Here is a 15598-nt window from a genome sequence, read left to right as displayed (position 1 = left end):
GAGTAGTAATATGAACTTTAGTGAATGATTTTAAAGTGTACTCAATACCAGGTCACTTTACTCAACCAATTATCATTGGTATATCTCCAAGTATTCTCTCTAAATGCTTGGATTTGAAACCTTATCCCTAAATGTCTTAGTAAAAGCTTTTTCAAATGCCTCAATAAATCAACATACAAGCATGTATTGATATGATTTGAAAATAGAAGAGGCCATAAAATTGCAAATGTTTGGCAATCATATAGCTGCTCACAATATAATGGTTGAATCAAATATGATATGAAAAGCACTTAGCATATGTTCAACAAACTAAGATTGAAGTATTCAATAATGATTCACATATACAAGCAAATAAATATTTAGCTCATTGAAGACAACCATCTATTTTGGGCTTCCTTTCAAGGTTAGGGGAGACGAAAACTTGTCAAAGCATATGTGACGGCTTAGGAGGCTGGGTTTTTACTTTGGGGAAAGAAAGAGTTCATTTGGGTTAAACAGCCTTAGTCCCAATATTAAAAAAAAAACTAATCATTATAATTGGATAGGACTATTGTTAGCATTTAGCAAAACAAGTGAAAACTAGGTCTAAACATCATGAAAAATAATCAATAAATCTGGGTCACTTATGAAATTTGGAAACCTACAACTTCCAGATTTGGGTCTGACATTTTGAGTTTTTTAATTTGTGTTGCATGGGTTCAAATCATATCCTTGGAACTCCTCTTGTTTCTGCATCCTATAGGGTGGTTGATTCCTTTTTCTGTTCGAAACTTTCTATTTGTTGGATTTGAATCCTTTTTCTATTTTTCACATGGTTGGGGTCGAATCCTCTTATGAGTTTGACTCCTCTTGCTCAAATGGGTTCAAATCCTCCCAGTGGATTCTAGTCCTCGTAGATGAGTTCCACTCCACCTAGTGAGTTCTACTCTTCTTCTTTTGAAACTTTTTGTTTCTTTGTAAGCTACTCCTTTATACTCTTTATCATGACAAAGGTTCAAATCCTTCCATAGAACTCTTTTTGCTCTTTTTTCACCATATGCTTCCCTCCTTTTGTCTTTTCACTTTAGGGCTTCATCTTTTTCACTAATTTGCTAGAATCCTATGCTTGGGTTTGACTCCTTTGACCTTTGGCACTTCAATTCTTCAACTATCTAGTTGAAGTGGCTGACTTTTCCAATGAGATTGTCTCTTTTTGTCCATTTTACTCTTTTGGACTTTTTGGTTGGTTGATTGTAAAAATCATTCTTCATTTCTCTTGTTCGGTTAAATGATATTGTCGGGTTGATTTGATTATGTTTTTATCATGAATTCCTTACTTTTGTATGGATTGTTGGGATGGGCCAGAAAATTTCTTTTGAGTGGTTTTTAGTACACAACATACTCAACATATATCATTAGTAACTCAAGTGTTTATTATCATTAAATTATCTTAATGAAAATAGTGAGACCAACACTTTATGCAGGGGACACATCACTCTTGTTATTCAATTATGCCTCAATTTTTTTTTAACTGGGACCAGCATTTGGTCTCAAGATCCCTCATGAGAAGAGACATACAACTATTGATTGTGTATCTAAAATATGTTTATAAATGCTTGTGTGCTCTGAATGATGTATGATTTGAAATTACTTATAAATAGCTTACATGAAGGGACCTAGAAGGAAGTGTAAAAGTAATAAAGTGAGTAGATAAACATAATTGTTGGAAGATAGGGCCCAAGCCCACACGACCAAGGAAGGCCCACAAGATGGGCCCAAACCCATAAGAAATAAGACCCACTATGATTACCACGAGTTGGCATCCTTATCACATAATTTGGAAGATCAAGAAGGACTCACAAAGGCATTCATATCTTATGATCACGTCCTAGAAGAGTTCTAGTTTGAGTTATGTTTATCTTTTATCTATATTCAGTTATTTAATTATGCTAGGACATCTCTTTAAGTGTCAGAGTTTGGGTGTAATTGGGACAAATGTAGCTTTATTGTAATTGGACTCTACTACCTTCCTCTATTATAAATAGAGGTTCATGTACTTTGATTATAATAAGTTTGTCAAGTCAATGAAGTATTTCTTTTTTCCATAATTTCAACATGGTATCAGAGCAGGTTCTGTGAGTTGACTTGGTCAATCCACAGAGACAATGAGATTCTTTTCTCTAAACCCTAAACCCTAAGTCTAGGTTCATATTTTTTTTTTGTCCCTACACCTGCAGATTACTTTGTGTTTTTCACCTCTATACTGAGATTTTCATATTGTAAATTATATATTGAAGGAAATATATTTGAGTCTATTTTCCAAGGAAAAACTATTTTTTTCCAATTGGAGTTATCTACAGAGAGAAATCAATATTTGAATGAGCAAAGGTCAGATTGCGAAAAAGGTTCTAGCAGCAGCAAAAAGCTATAACTTCCGAGGTATTTTATGCTATCAAGAACGAGACTTTATATGGAGATATATATATACATATATAAATATATATATATATATATATATATATATATATATATATATATATATGTATATATATGTATTTATATATATATGTGTATATATATATGTATATGTGTATATATATATATGTATATATATATGTGTATATATATATGTATATATGTGTATATACACATATATATATACATATATATATATACACATATACATATATATATACACATATATATATAAATACATATATATACATATATATATATATATATATATATATATATATATATATGAAAATACATATCTTTTAAGTCCATTCTCTTACATATTTAACCAATTTTCAATTGGATTTATCTACAAAGAGAAATCAATATTTGAAGCAGCAAAGATCAGATTGAAAAAAAGGTTCGAGCAGCAGTAGAAAGCTTCCACTTCTGAGGTATTTTATGCTATCAAGAATGAGACTTTATATGGAGAATTATATATCCAAAGAAATATCTATAAGTCTATTTTCTTACCTTTTCAACCAATTCTCAATCTGAGTTTTTTATAAGAAGATATTGATCTTGGAAGAGTCAATGGTCATGCTAAAATAAAAGGAGAAACGGTACATAGTTCGGCTAGATGACATACACTGAAAGCTATCTGATTATTTATCTTCTGATAATTATATTTTATGAAGATAAGTTATACATGGATGAAATTATTTAAGTATAGTTTCATAAGGAAAAAATTTCATGTCAATCTGATTTATATTTTAAGATATATTCATATTGGAAGAATCAAAGGTCATGTCGGTATCTTATTGCATTGAAAAAATCCGAATTTAAGCCTATTGTTTTGCGTCAATATTTGCGTTGCTATATCAGAAAAATATCTCACTTCTCCCTGGTTTAAGGGCTTATTACTATATCTACGTTATTTGGGCTTATTGTTGCATCTATGATATTTGGTTCAAGTTGGGATCACTGTCACTCCCTCCCAACTTGAGGGGGAGAAGTAGAAGAAGTACAAGAAAAAAGGTATTTTATTCTAGATGTTGTGGATAAAGTTTATGTGACCAAAATATTCAAGAGAGGGGGAGCACAAATGAAGGTGCATCTAATAAAAAGATTTTATATTGGATTATTTCATCGGTTCTTTTACAAAGGTTATTATTTGGTTTGTGTTAAATGTGTTGGAAGATGGTCGTGTTATATTCAGCTGTAGCTATTATATCTATTTGGGGACATTAAGAGGAGGTGGCCTCATACCATTATTTATTCGTCCCCATAAAAAATATCAAAAATATCAACAGTTGGGATTCTATGACGGAGGAATTTAATACCCCATCAAAAATATCAAAAATGTCAATGGTTGGGATTCCATGATGGAGGAACTTAATACCTTCTCAAAAATATCAACGGTTGGGATTTCATGACGGAGGAACTTAATACCCCATAAAAATATCAAATGTCAACGGTTGGGACAGCATGACGGAGAAACTTATTATTACATCTATGTTATATCCCCCTGAATTGGCCAATTGGGTCTCATGGAAGAGAGCACCAGCGTGAGGGGGAGTGTTGGAAGATTGGATGACTACCATTTTATACAAAAAGATTGTATACATCATTTGCAGCAAGCTGGGAGCTCTTGATGTTCTCTCAGCCCCAGCTTGAAGGGGAGTGTGAGAAGATAGGGCCCAAACCCACACGTCCAAGGAAGACCCACATATCTAAGAGTATTATAAGATGGGTCACACGACCAAGTAAGGCCCACAAGATGGGCCCAAGCCCATAAGAAGTAGGATCCACCATGATTACCACGAGCTGACATCCTTCTTATCACATAAGTTGGAAGATCACGAAGGACTCACAAAGGCATCTATATCTTATGATCACGTCCTAGAAGAGTTCTAGTTTGAGTTATGTTTGTCTTTTATCTATATTGAGTTATTTAATTATGATAGGACTTATCTTTAAGTGTTAGAGTTTAGGTGTAATTGGGACAAATATAGTTTTATTGTAATTGGACTCTACTACCTTCCACTATTATAAATATAGGTTCATATACTTTGATTATAATAAGTTAATCAAATCAATGAAGTATTTCTCTTTTCCATAAATTCAACAATAACAACATGAACATGCTATAGAGTGGGGGAGTAAAATGTAATAGGCAGTAGGGAAGCTTTGCATAATGACAGGGGAACATATATATAGAAGGAGCATATCTATAGTCCCTATTATTAATTTTGATAATGTCAAAAGGGGGAGAAATTATAAAGGAAGTATATAAACAATCTTAAAAAAGGGGAGAGAAATCTAAGTAGAACTCTCAAATTGAACAATTTAAAGGTGTGCACAAACATAGCATTTTATGGATACAAATCTCATATAGGGTTTCATAATGTTCATCCATATTTATGTACTGTTTGCACTTAGATTTTAATATACTTATGAGTGTTTATCATCATAAAAAGGGGGAAAATTTAGTCTCAAAATCTCCATTGAGATAATTTTGATCATAACAAACACATAAGTTATTAATGATGTGCATTAAGAATGCCTTGTAGCTTAAAAGCTACCCAAAAAAATTTCTTGCACTTTGTTCCATTCAAACAATAGAGAACCAACCAAAGGGCCCATATAAAAAGGAAAAAAATCACACCAATCGGATGGCATAGCAACACCATTTGATCAAGCAAGAAAGCTTAGCACTACAAGTAAGGCAAACTCAAAAGATATAATGAAACAACCAAAAAAAAAAAAAAAAGCAAAAAAAGGCTAGAGAAGCAAAGTCATTTGACCAAGTCATCATTGACTAGACGTTGCATAAAAAGGTTTAAGTAGCCAATATAATAACTATTATAGAAAGAAAATTCTTTGCTAGAAGTTGTACATCTAAACGACTAGACAAGCAAGGGTATGAAGCCATGAAGAAAGAAGAGCATTATAAAAAGATCAACCAATCAAGCCAAAATCGATCGAAGGGGAAAAGGAAGAAAAGGTTATGTTGGAGTCATTCACCTAGCCAATCGAGCAACCAAACCAATGAAGCTAAGCAAATAGAAAAGAAGAAAGAGGTGCCTAATGAAGATCAAATGATCAACTTGGAGTCAACAATGAAGCTTTCCAAAAAAGATGTGGTGAAATTAAAAGGTTTGATTTGAGTAATATAGGTTCCAAAAATTCATAAATGACCTAACTAGGTGATTTACACATAAGCATAAAAATTTTAAGTATTTTATCATAATTTTAATTGATTTTTCACCGAGAATTGGAAGGAACAAAACATTGCTTTCTATGCTTAATGATTCAAATTTTGACCTCTTCTATTTAAGCCAATATTGCCCCAAAGTTCCTCTCTCAACTCATAAAAGAAAAAAAAACAACCACTCTAAGAACATTCATACCTTGAAACCAAATTTTTAGGGTCGATTTGTAATTTGAAAAGTCATCCAGTAGAAAGTTAAGTATTTCCTGTACTTTTACTTTTGAATCTTACTTAGCCTAATACTTGCAGGACTTTGAGCACCATTACTTTGAAATTAGATTATTTATTTTAGCAAGCAAATTTTGACATTTACATTTATTTAAAACTATTTGGGGCATTTGCAATGGATATTACATAATATTGCTATTTAGGGGTTTGTTTTCAAAATCTAAGCATAATTGTGCTCATTCAATATGAAAGCTTTTTGTTGATCTTTATCTAGCAAATTTGAAGTCACAGATTCAATCCCTCACCAACATACTTGTATTGTAAAATCAATTTTAAGTTGAGTTGCTTTATGATTTCCCCTATTTCAAATCTAATTTATATTGAACATATTTTAAATTTGATCAATTAAAAACTTATTGAGCCTATTGAGCTACTATAATATTTTGAATAGGTACTAAGGATTAGTGTGTTTATCTTGTTGTATTCGAATTATAAAATCTGCCTATTGGAGAGGCATTTGCATGTGCGGAAGTGTAAGCAAGTACCTTTTGTAAATTTAGTCTAGTATTAACAAGACAAAACCACCCTCATCTCAATTTACATGTCACTATGGAGAAGCTATTGTAAAATCTTAGTGATCCAAGCTACTGTATTCCTTAGGGAAAGGGTGTGAAACCATGTTGTTGCTACTACTTTTGTTGAGCTATAGGTTCGTGTAGCTAGGTAATCCTTAAAATCACATTTGTGGGTTTAGGCCTAGTGTACCTAATGAGTTGTTGTAAAAAATTCCTTGTGTGGGTTTAGGTAGAATAGCCTAGTTAGCTACTAGAAAATCTCTTTGTGGGTCTAGGTTGGAAAATCTAGTTTACCATTATATTTCTTCATGACTGTAAGCTTTCGTAAGTTGGTTGTTATAGTCAATTAAGTGACCCAAGTCTCTTTAAGGGCAACATTATAATTAATTTTAGAGACAATTTGTTGTAGGTGCTATTTGGTAACCAAACTTAATGGATGTTTTAACTCCAAGGTGAAGGTCCTTGGGAGTGGATTAGTAATTTAAAAAACGATTGTGATTCACTATAAAAAAAATTATTTTTTCAATGTGTACAAATATTTGTGTATGCTCCTTTGATTGTGAAACTAATTTTACATATTAAATTACTATTAGTATTGTGAATACACCCAAGATTAAAAGAAAACTTAAAATAAGTTTTAAAATTAACAACAATGTTGATAAACCTGTTCAACCTCTCTCTAGGTTACTACCTAACAATTTGTTCCTCATCGATTCCAACAAGTTCTATGTTGGAATTTTAAAACTTCTCAAACATAACTACAAATGTTTCGATACATTTTCGATGATCGATTTCAGCTATTTATAGATTAACGATGGGTGTCAAACTATCCTTTCTTAAAAAAAAAAAATTGTTATTAATTATTCAACTGTATCCAGATATATGATTTTTTTATCAACAAAATTAATTTATTTTTTTATAAATGTCGTCCGTATTTTTCTTGCATAGATAGTTTAAAATTTTACGTACTACAGCAATTTATCCGAGTCTTTACTTTGGTTGGCTCCTACACCGATCGTAACTGACCTTAAACGCAAAATAGGAAACTCAGGTGAAGGCGACGACATAGGACGTCCGTGGGCTGACTAGAGGACGCGAACGATGAGCTGAGAGAACTGAACGGTGCGACAATGATTGCTCGAAGCGCTCGTCTCGCCCATCTCCTGAGTCCTTTCATGTTGACACCTCAGTCCTCTACTTTCGTGCAACATTGGAAAAGAGCGCTGTGACTTGTGACAATGACAGCGACCCTACGACGCCGGTCGGCCCCGCCCGCTGTCACCGTCGTACCCCTTTATTCGTCCTGCCTCGCAGTTACCTCTGCGCACTTTATTTATTTACAGCTTCTATCTCTTACTTAACTGGCTTTTACGTATGATTTTACGTATGGAGCGACTGGACGTGGGACTCGTTTCATTAACGTTAGAATCTAGAATTTAGGCTCCGGTGGTTTCTCTTTCATCGATTTGATAGAGAAAAACAAACCCTTGTCCAGTCGAGGCTCCGATTGTTACTACTATTTTCATTTTTCCTCTTTCGGCACGCCTCCGGAGCAGGATTCTTATTTCTTTGTCTCACGTCTGATATAGGAATCTTTCTCCTCGTATACAGTCCGTAAGTCGAGACAAATAATCCGAAGGATCGGAAGCTCTCTCCGCCTTGCCTATTTGCGTAAATGATCACAGCCCTTGTTTCCGTCCGTGACTGGAGTGGAAGATAGACGGCGGATACAGCCCTATAGGATAATGAGATCAATTTGAGAGGTGGGTTCCAGATTCCAATTCAAGTGACGAGTGGCAGTTTCGTGATTGCAATGAAATCTGGAGACAGTTTGGCTATCCTCCGGGATAAGCGAGTGTCACGTGTGGTCTGTGATACGGAGGATCGCTTTTCGTCATCTGGCACGAGCACAGGAGTCGACTGACAGAGAGAGAATCCGGAGGGAAGGCGAGTCTCGAGATCGATCGAGAGCAAAATATCTCGACTTTTCGCTCTCAATCCTTGTTCCTCACGGCTCCTTGGCCCGAGCAAGAGGCACCAATTCGCTGCTTCTCTCTGAGTTTGCGGCCTGGAGACTCGACTCTGCTACGAAATACAGCTCATCGCCTGCGTCCTGCCGGCCTCGTTCTCTCTCTCTCTCTCTCTCTCTCTCTCTATCACTGCGGCCTGCACTCTTCTCTCTGTTCCTTGTCTGTACGGACATATGCAGGCTTTTGTGACGCTCCTTTTTCAGCAGTCTCGCCGGGAGCAATAAAATGCGCGTCTTTTGTTTCTCTGCTCGGATGGGCTCTCATTCTACTGGATCGTCTCGCCCTACTCCTCTGCCATCCCGTTTTAATTACCACATTCAAATGGTTCTGAAGCTTCTGCTGCTTTCTGCAGTCCGTTGCAGACTGCGGCTGCAGAAGCTCTCGCACCGTGACGTCCGAAGCCCCATTTTCTCCTCTCTCCCTCTCCCTGGTTTGTGAAGTCTGGTTTGTTCCCCCCTTTCTCTCCAGTTTTTAGTCGGCAAAGAAACCCAGAACAAGAAAGTACACCGTAGACGGTTAAATGAACCATGGCGAACTCCACCTCCAGGAATGCTGGGCCTTCCCCATTGTGTATTCCATCCCCTCGTTCGCCGCCAAAGTATCCTGATATGTGCGGGAGGCATCGCAAACAAGCGGAGTTGCCGGTTCTCAACCGAGAGATAGGATTTCTGGAGGTGAGTTCCGTCTTCTTTCTCCTCCACACTGACCCTTTTGATGTGATTTCTTTTCTTTTCATATTAAAGTGTGTCTGGTTAAATTTGTTTTATTTTCTAAGTATTCGAACATTTGGGAAATGAGTTCTAGTTTAAAGCTCTTCATTTTTACTGAGTGGGGTATGCCTTTGGTTCTTGAAATTTTAATATTATTTGCCATATAGTTTGCAAAAAAATAGATACGGAAGGCTGTACGTGAGATTTGCTATGGTAGTGATGGTTTGAAGAATTTCTATATTTTTTACACGGTTAATGGAAATTTGGGCCTTTCTTTCTTGCTTTGATCCCTCTTCTTCTTCTTCTTCTTCTTCTTCTTCTTCTTCTTCTTCTTCTTCTTCTCTCTCTCTCTCTCTGCGTGCGTGTATTGTGTATTGAGTATTGTGTATTTTGCGTATTTGTTACTTAGGCACTGCTCATTTACTCTTTCTATTAGTTTAATTTTCGGGATGTTCCGGGCGTGTTAATTTAATCTAATGATTTATCGAAAATTTAGTTTTGGGTAACATCATGAGTGCATTACAGAAGTTTATCAAGTGACGAAGAAGAACAGTGGCTTTCATGTCAGAATAAAAAATAAAGGGTAAATATCTAAAAAGCTGCCATTGATCTAATATCATTTCCCAAAACCACTAAGGACTGAAACTCTGAAAGTATTTCTTCTACGCCTTCTTTAATGAACTCCTTTAAACACTGATTACTAAATAATCCTAATGTCTGCATTGACCTTGTTAATATATCGATAAAACCCATCAAATACAATTTCTATAAAAAAATAGGTTCCCTCTCCTCCAATAAATGGTCATCTTTAAATAGTTAGATACATAAATACTCTTGATAAACAAATGAAAAAGGCAGGATTGTATTTAACTATTATTTATTATTTGACTTCTTTCAAATGAAATGGTTTATGCATAATTACACGTAAATTACTTGATAATGTATTATTATAGAAAAATAGTAAAAGATAACAATGAAAAATTAGGACGAAGAGGTGAAGGATATTTTTGTTCACTAGTGGGATCATATGATAAAAAAATTTAATAGAAATTTTAGATATGGAAATCATAATTGGGTTTTGAGATATTCCAATAAGATTCGTTTTATCAATTTGCTTGTTAAGTAAATGGTGATAGTGGATTTTGTTAAAGAAGGGGTAAAAGAAATATTTTTTTCATTTAGAGGATGTAGAAGTTAGGATCCCATGAGAAGGACTCTAGGTTAATGTGGAAGAAGAAGGAGAGAAGAGAGAGAGGAAGGAGAAAGACGTGAGAGGAGAGTTTAGATTAAGGGAATGAGATAATGTGTCAAGGGAGAAGAGAGGGTGGTTGGACGATTTTTGAAGAGGAAAAGGCTTGAATGCCTTACCTCTTAGCCAAAGCTCTTATTTATAGTGTTACAATGCCCTTAGGGTTACAACTCAATAGATTAAAAGACATAATCAAACAACGTATTTACATCTTTATGCCATCCTTATGGAACTTATCATAAATTGCCACTCTGCCACTCTTTTGACGTGTGAGCTTCTAGCCTTGAGCTTGTGGACTTGAGCCCATCTTCCAACAGAGGATATTGAAATGAAATTTTGTTCAATGAGTTTATTAGATGTAAAAATCTCATGATGGGTATTTAGATATTATCTGTGAGTCCAATGGTTCACTTCCAATTGAAGCGCTCTTAGTTTTCGTGTTCTCTAATAAATCCTTCTAGATATCTTATTTCCAAAGCGATTTGTAAGTAGAATCTAATAGGCAATTATGTGCAAGCTGTTCATTTAAATTTAAAAAATACAAATACAATATACCTTTTATTTCTAATTTTTATGTTCCAAAATAGTATTAAAAAATTAGTGGCGCCTGCCATACATGGAGTGGAGAGGGGATCTTCCCCCTTACTCTCCTATCTTCAAGGAGTTACTCTCATCATAGAAGTAGAGGAAGGGAGAGAGGTGGGGCCCACTTTATTTCTGTCACCAGGGAGGAGGGAGGGTGCTGTGGTCCCTCTTGATGCGAAAAGATAGAGCATGGAGAGTCATCTCTATCAAAATAGAGAGATCTCCTGACCCTTGCTGAAAGAAAGGGGACCTGCTCTCCTCTGCCTTTGGGCTCTGCTGAGAGAGGATGAGCCTTTGGGCCCAACTTTTTTAGTTTTCTTATATTACAATTATTTGATTGAAATATTTTGGATAATTTTCAGATATTGCCTTCTTACATGTTGTATGTTTAAATATGGTTGGTTAACTACTAAAACTCTTAATACAACCAAATTTCAAATATTGGCGACGAAAATCTATATAGTTTTGTTTTAAACTAGTAATAATTCGAGAAACTAAAAGTAAAAAGAGCTCACCTGTGGGTCTCTCTTTAGTCAGAGATTACGGGGAACCTCTCTATCAATACAAAAAGGATAGGGGTGAGCCTACCTGCCTTCTCTTGCTTGGTAGGAGGGAAGGGAGGATTCTCCCTGTTTGTTTCTCCCTCACATGTAAAAGACAAATTTTTTTGTAAATATTAATTATTTTAAAAAATATAAGATAAATTTTTTGAAAAGATAATTCGATAGTTTTAATTTTTTTTGAAAGGATAATTAGAAAGAAGTATTTTGAGTTTGACATCCAACTGGCCACATTTGAAAATCTACCTAAATTTTTATTGACCATATTACTCCTAATCAAAGGTTTCCTTTGGTAGTATTTGGAATTTGGTATATTAAGAATATGGAATTTAGATGGCTATATTTGGAATTACGGCATCTAAAGGGTTTGTATAGTAAATTAATTAAAATCATTTGAAATGGCATTTCAATAGTTTAAATGAGACAACCGTTTCTTACTTCTTAAAAGTACACTATATTGTGAAGACTACAGTTTAGGGAAATGAAGTCTAAGTGGCTTAAAAATTACAAGGCTAAAACCATTTTGGTGCCTATGTAACTACTCTTGCGGATATGCAAGTGTTGAACAGATCGGGTTTTGCACATTCTGCCAGACCTTAAAAACTGGATCTGTTGTTGGAGATGTGCTTAATCAGTCATGGATTACAATATCTGCTTAATCTGGTACTACTTGAGTGTCAAGAATTGCTCAATTTGTGGAAGTTTTATGGTGCAAAAAATAAATCCGTATTCCCTGTTTTTAAATGAGAAGATGGTGACTCTTGAATGTACTGATTCTGATTTGATGCTTCTACCTCAAAAAAAAATTCTTCATGAATTAACATGAATAAATTCTATTCATATATTATGCATTTCGAATCCATAGACCAACATTTAATTTCCATACAGGTTTAACAGGATGGGGTAGTGTTAATTTTGTCGGAAAGAGCTTTAGCTTGTATCTGTATGTAGAAGTTTCTAAATATCTATTACTTTAGACAGTATCATTGTGATTAACAAGTAAAATTTGTTCCTCATGCGTCCATTATTTTAAATGTCTTTCGTTGTCAACTGTGCGTGCACCTACTGTACATAGCATCAGTTGTAAGTCAATTGATGTTAAATGGGTCAGCTTTGGTGCTGCATTTTGGTAATTTAAGGACTAGTTTTGTGGTCTATTGACTATGGTAAGAGTTTGTACATTAAGTTGAATATCTATAACTGTTTGTGACATGCATAAAATAATTTTTGGTGAATTCCTGGAACCTTCCACATGGCAGCCTGTTTGGCTCAACCTCTTCTTCACATGATTTTTTTTTTTTTTAATTTAGTTGACTAGGTGAAGTTTGATTAAAAGAAAAAGAAAAAAAATTTCTGATTGACAAAGATATTGTATAAAATCTTGGTAATGTTATGTGTTTTCTGAAGGTAAAATTACAGGTTTTAGTTATGCTTTGTTTTATATGAGGGAAAGGAGGGTGGACTCAATTCCAGCCAACTTTGGCTATGCCCAACTTTTTCTTTTTTGAAAGAGTTATACTATTTATACAAATTCTATTTACTTTATTGTATTACGATGACACTACTATTTTCATTTTATTATTAGAAATTAATATAAAAAAAATTCTCAAATGAACATTAATATGAATGCATAAGGTTCTAAATAAATGTACAATAAGAAGAAATCACTTTTGAGTCAATCAATTCAAATTTAATAGCTAAACTGAAAATTATGTGCGCCTAAGCTTATGTGGACTTAGGTCCATCCTTTTTCCATTCATGAGAATATGTTTATATTTTCGTCTATTTTCAGCCAGTTCTGGAGGAGTTACATTTTTATCTCTACTGTTGTTTCATGCAGGAGGAGTTACAGTCTCTTGATACTCTTCATCCGGCTTCTAAATGTTGCAAAGAGTATGCTTCACACATTGACTTGACTTGTTTCATGCAAGAGCACATGCATAGTTGTCCAATGAAGATATTTTTTCTTATAATGAAACATGTCTTCTTTGGTGACAGAATTGATGAATTTGTGGGAAAAAATCCAGATCCATTGATACCCCTGTATGCTTTTTCAAAATCTCTCTCTCTTTCTCTCTCTCTCTCTCTCTCTCTCAGCTAATAATCTGTATTAATTCATGTTTGAGCAGAAACCTGAAGGTTCACAGATCATCTCGCCTCTGGAAGTGGCTTTGGTACTTTAACTGCCCATCATCTTTCCTTCGTAGTATTCTTATCATTGCTGCAAGTGTCTTTTATTTGTTGAAGTTCCTTGTGCATGTGGGATTTTTTTTTATCATGCTGGAAACTATATATATGTTTAAAATTGTAAGCTTGGTATGAAGAATGTTTAGCTTTCTTTTTTCGTCCCTTCAATATAAAAAAAATATACCAAGTCATGTGTATTGTGGGGCTTTCATATGGTGTGTAAATTGAAGTTACTTTTGCTATTACAATGTGGAGAAAATGATATGTGACTTGTCTTCTCTTTTAGGCTTTCTTGTCTCCTGCCTCCCCCATTTTCATGTTTTTTTTTTGAGGTATAAAATTTGTTAATTGAGAAGGGAGAAGTCAAACTTAATGGAGGTTAAATCTCAAGCAAAAAGTGAATTATATGGAAAAGGAGTCTCCTACAACAAGATGTTCACGGATAAAATCCCTATTTTCTACACCATCTGCAGTACTATTAGAAGTTTTGATGTGAAGTTTCTATCTGCCCTTCATCCAGCCTACGACAATTGCAGTTTGCTTCAACTAGGGGAGATGACAACTCCTGGATAGATAGTTTGATTGGTAGGGAGTCCAGAATTGAGTTTCAGCTGAGTCACTTTGTTTAGAGGGACTGGAAGTGCATGATCATTGATCAATCAATTAGAAGAGATTCCTATTTTAGAAACAAAGGACAGTGATCATATTGTTTTATTTTAGTGCCTTTATAACTAGATGGTCGACGGCATCTTTGGTGTCAAAAGCTATAATCCAGATGACCATGGGCATCAACTGCTATCCATTTTTTCCTTAGCAATTTGATTTGACTTACCTTTTTGCCAGTTGGTTGGTTTCTCACATTGTATGTGGTGTCTTGGGAAATTCAAGAGTTGTTCCTAGCGAGGTAATCATCCTAGGCTATGTTCTCAAACTTGAGTATTCTATGGTTTGCTGGTGTGTACATTTTGTTTTATAAATCCCAAAAAAAAAACGTTGTGTAGTATTAATTTTTATGTAAAATTTGTATTTATACTGCAATGGTTTTGTTAAATGTACAGTTGTGCTCAATTAAGCTCTTTTTTGGACAGTTCAAAGTTTTCTTGCAACTTTTCATGGCTTTGCTTCTGTTGTGGGTGCTCACTCTGTCCAAGGACAAAATGCAACTGCAATTCACTGAAGAATTATCAGTGTTGCTGCCCGCACTATTGCTGTTGCGGCCACTGCTACTGCTTGGAGAAATCTTCCTTCGGACCATGTTGTCATCTCCCAAAACTCTCCTGCTCGGAATGCTGTTCATGGAGTTGTGATTGGACTCACTTAACGTGTAAAAAGGTAGGTAAGTTTTGTCCAACATGTAAGGAAAAACCTTGTTGTCTAACAAGTTGTCTATGCTGCTAGGCTCTTATCCTCTCTATCTGCCTACCAGATAGGCAAGACATTCGAGATTTACCAAACTAAATACGATTAAGAGAAAAGATGTTGTTGGTCTCTTTTCATCTGGAAATAGGGTTCAATGACCCGTAGTCAGGATCCAACTCACCTGCGTTAAAATCTCGGTTGGATGGCCCGAGTCTGTTTACGTCAGAGTCTAAAGGTTGGACTTGGGTTGAGATAGGTAAGACTTGTTGGAAAAATCCAGGTCCATCTGACTGTGTGGTGAATTGCCCTGGTGAGATGCTGAACCTTGTCTAGAATAGGAGGTAGCTGACTTGGTTTGACCATGATGTTTTCACCTCATCTACTTTGGACATAGAATGAGTTAGCAGTCTAAAGATAGATTGCTTGTGAACATGTACAGGAAGTGTAGGATGACGCAGTAGTAAACTT

At 35.0% G+C, this 15598-nt stretch overlaps 1 protein-coding gene across 2 annotated transcripts; it reads left to right on the top strand.

Moving 5' to 3' along the window:
- The first annotated feature begins 8383 nt into the window (after positions 1-8383).
- LOC137956839 (guanine nucleotide-binding protein subunit gamma 3-like) lies at positions 8384-15360 on the top strand. Of its 2 annotated transcripts, none has more exons than XM_068804475.1 (5): positions 8384-9154; positions 13425-13477; positions 13583-13627; positions 13714-13758; positions 14860-15360. In XM_068804475.1, exons 1-5 carry the CDS (start codon positions 9008-9010, stop codon positions 15167-15169), a joined length of 600 nt encoding a protein of 199 aa, XP_068660576.1. In that variant the 5' UTR covers positions 8384-9007; the 3' UTR covers positions 15170-15360. The 2 variants fall into 2 exon arrangements, with proteins under 2 accessions (XP_068660576.1, XP_068660578.1); XM_068804477.1 differs by lacking the exon at positions 14860-15360 and adding an exon at positions 14292-14719.
- The last annotated feature ends 238 nt before the right edge of the window (positions 15361-15598 follow it).

Source organism: Aristolochia californica, unplaced genomic scaffold, assembly GCF_029961685.1.
Source record: "Aristolochia californica isolate CCGP_79_NKW_82.1479 unplaced genomic scaffold, dmAriCali1.0.hap1 SCAF_2, whole genome shotgun sequence".
Classification (NCBI taxonomy): Eukaryota; Viridiplantae; Streptophyta; class Magnoliopsida; order Piperales; family Aristolochiaceae; genus Aristolochia; species Aristolochia californica.
Note: the sequence above shows the minus strand (reverse complement) of the source record. Positions and strands in the feature narration are given on the sequence as shown.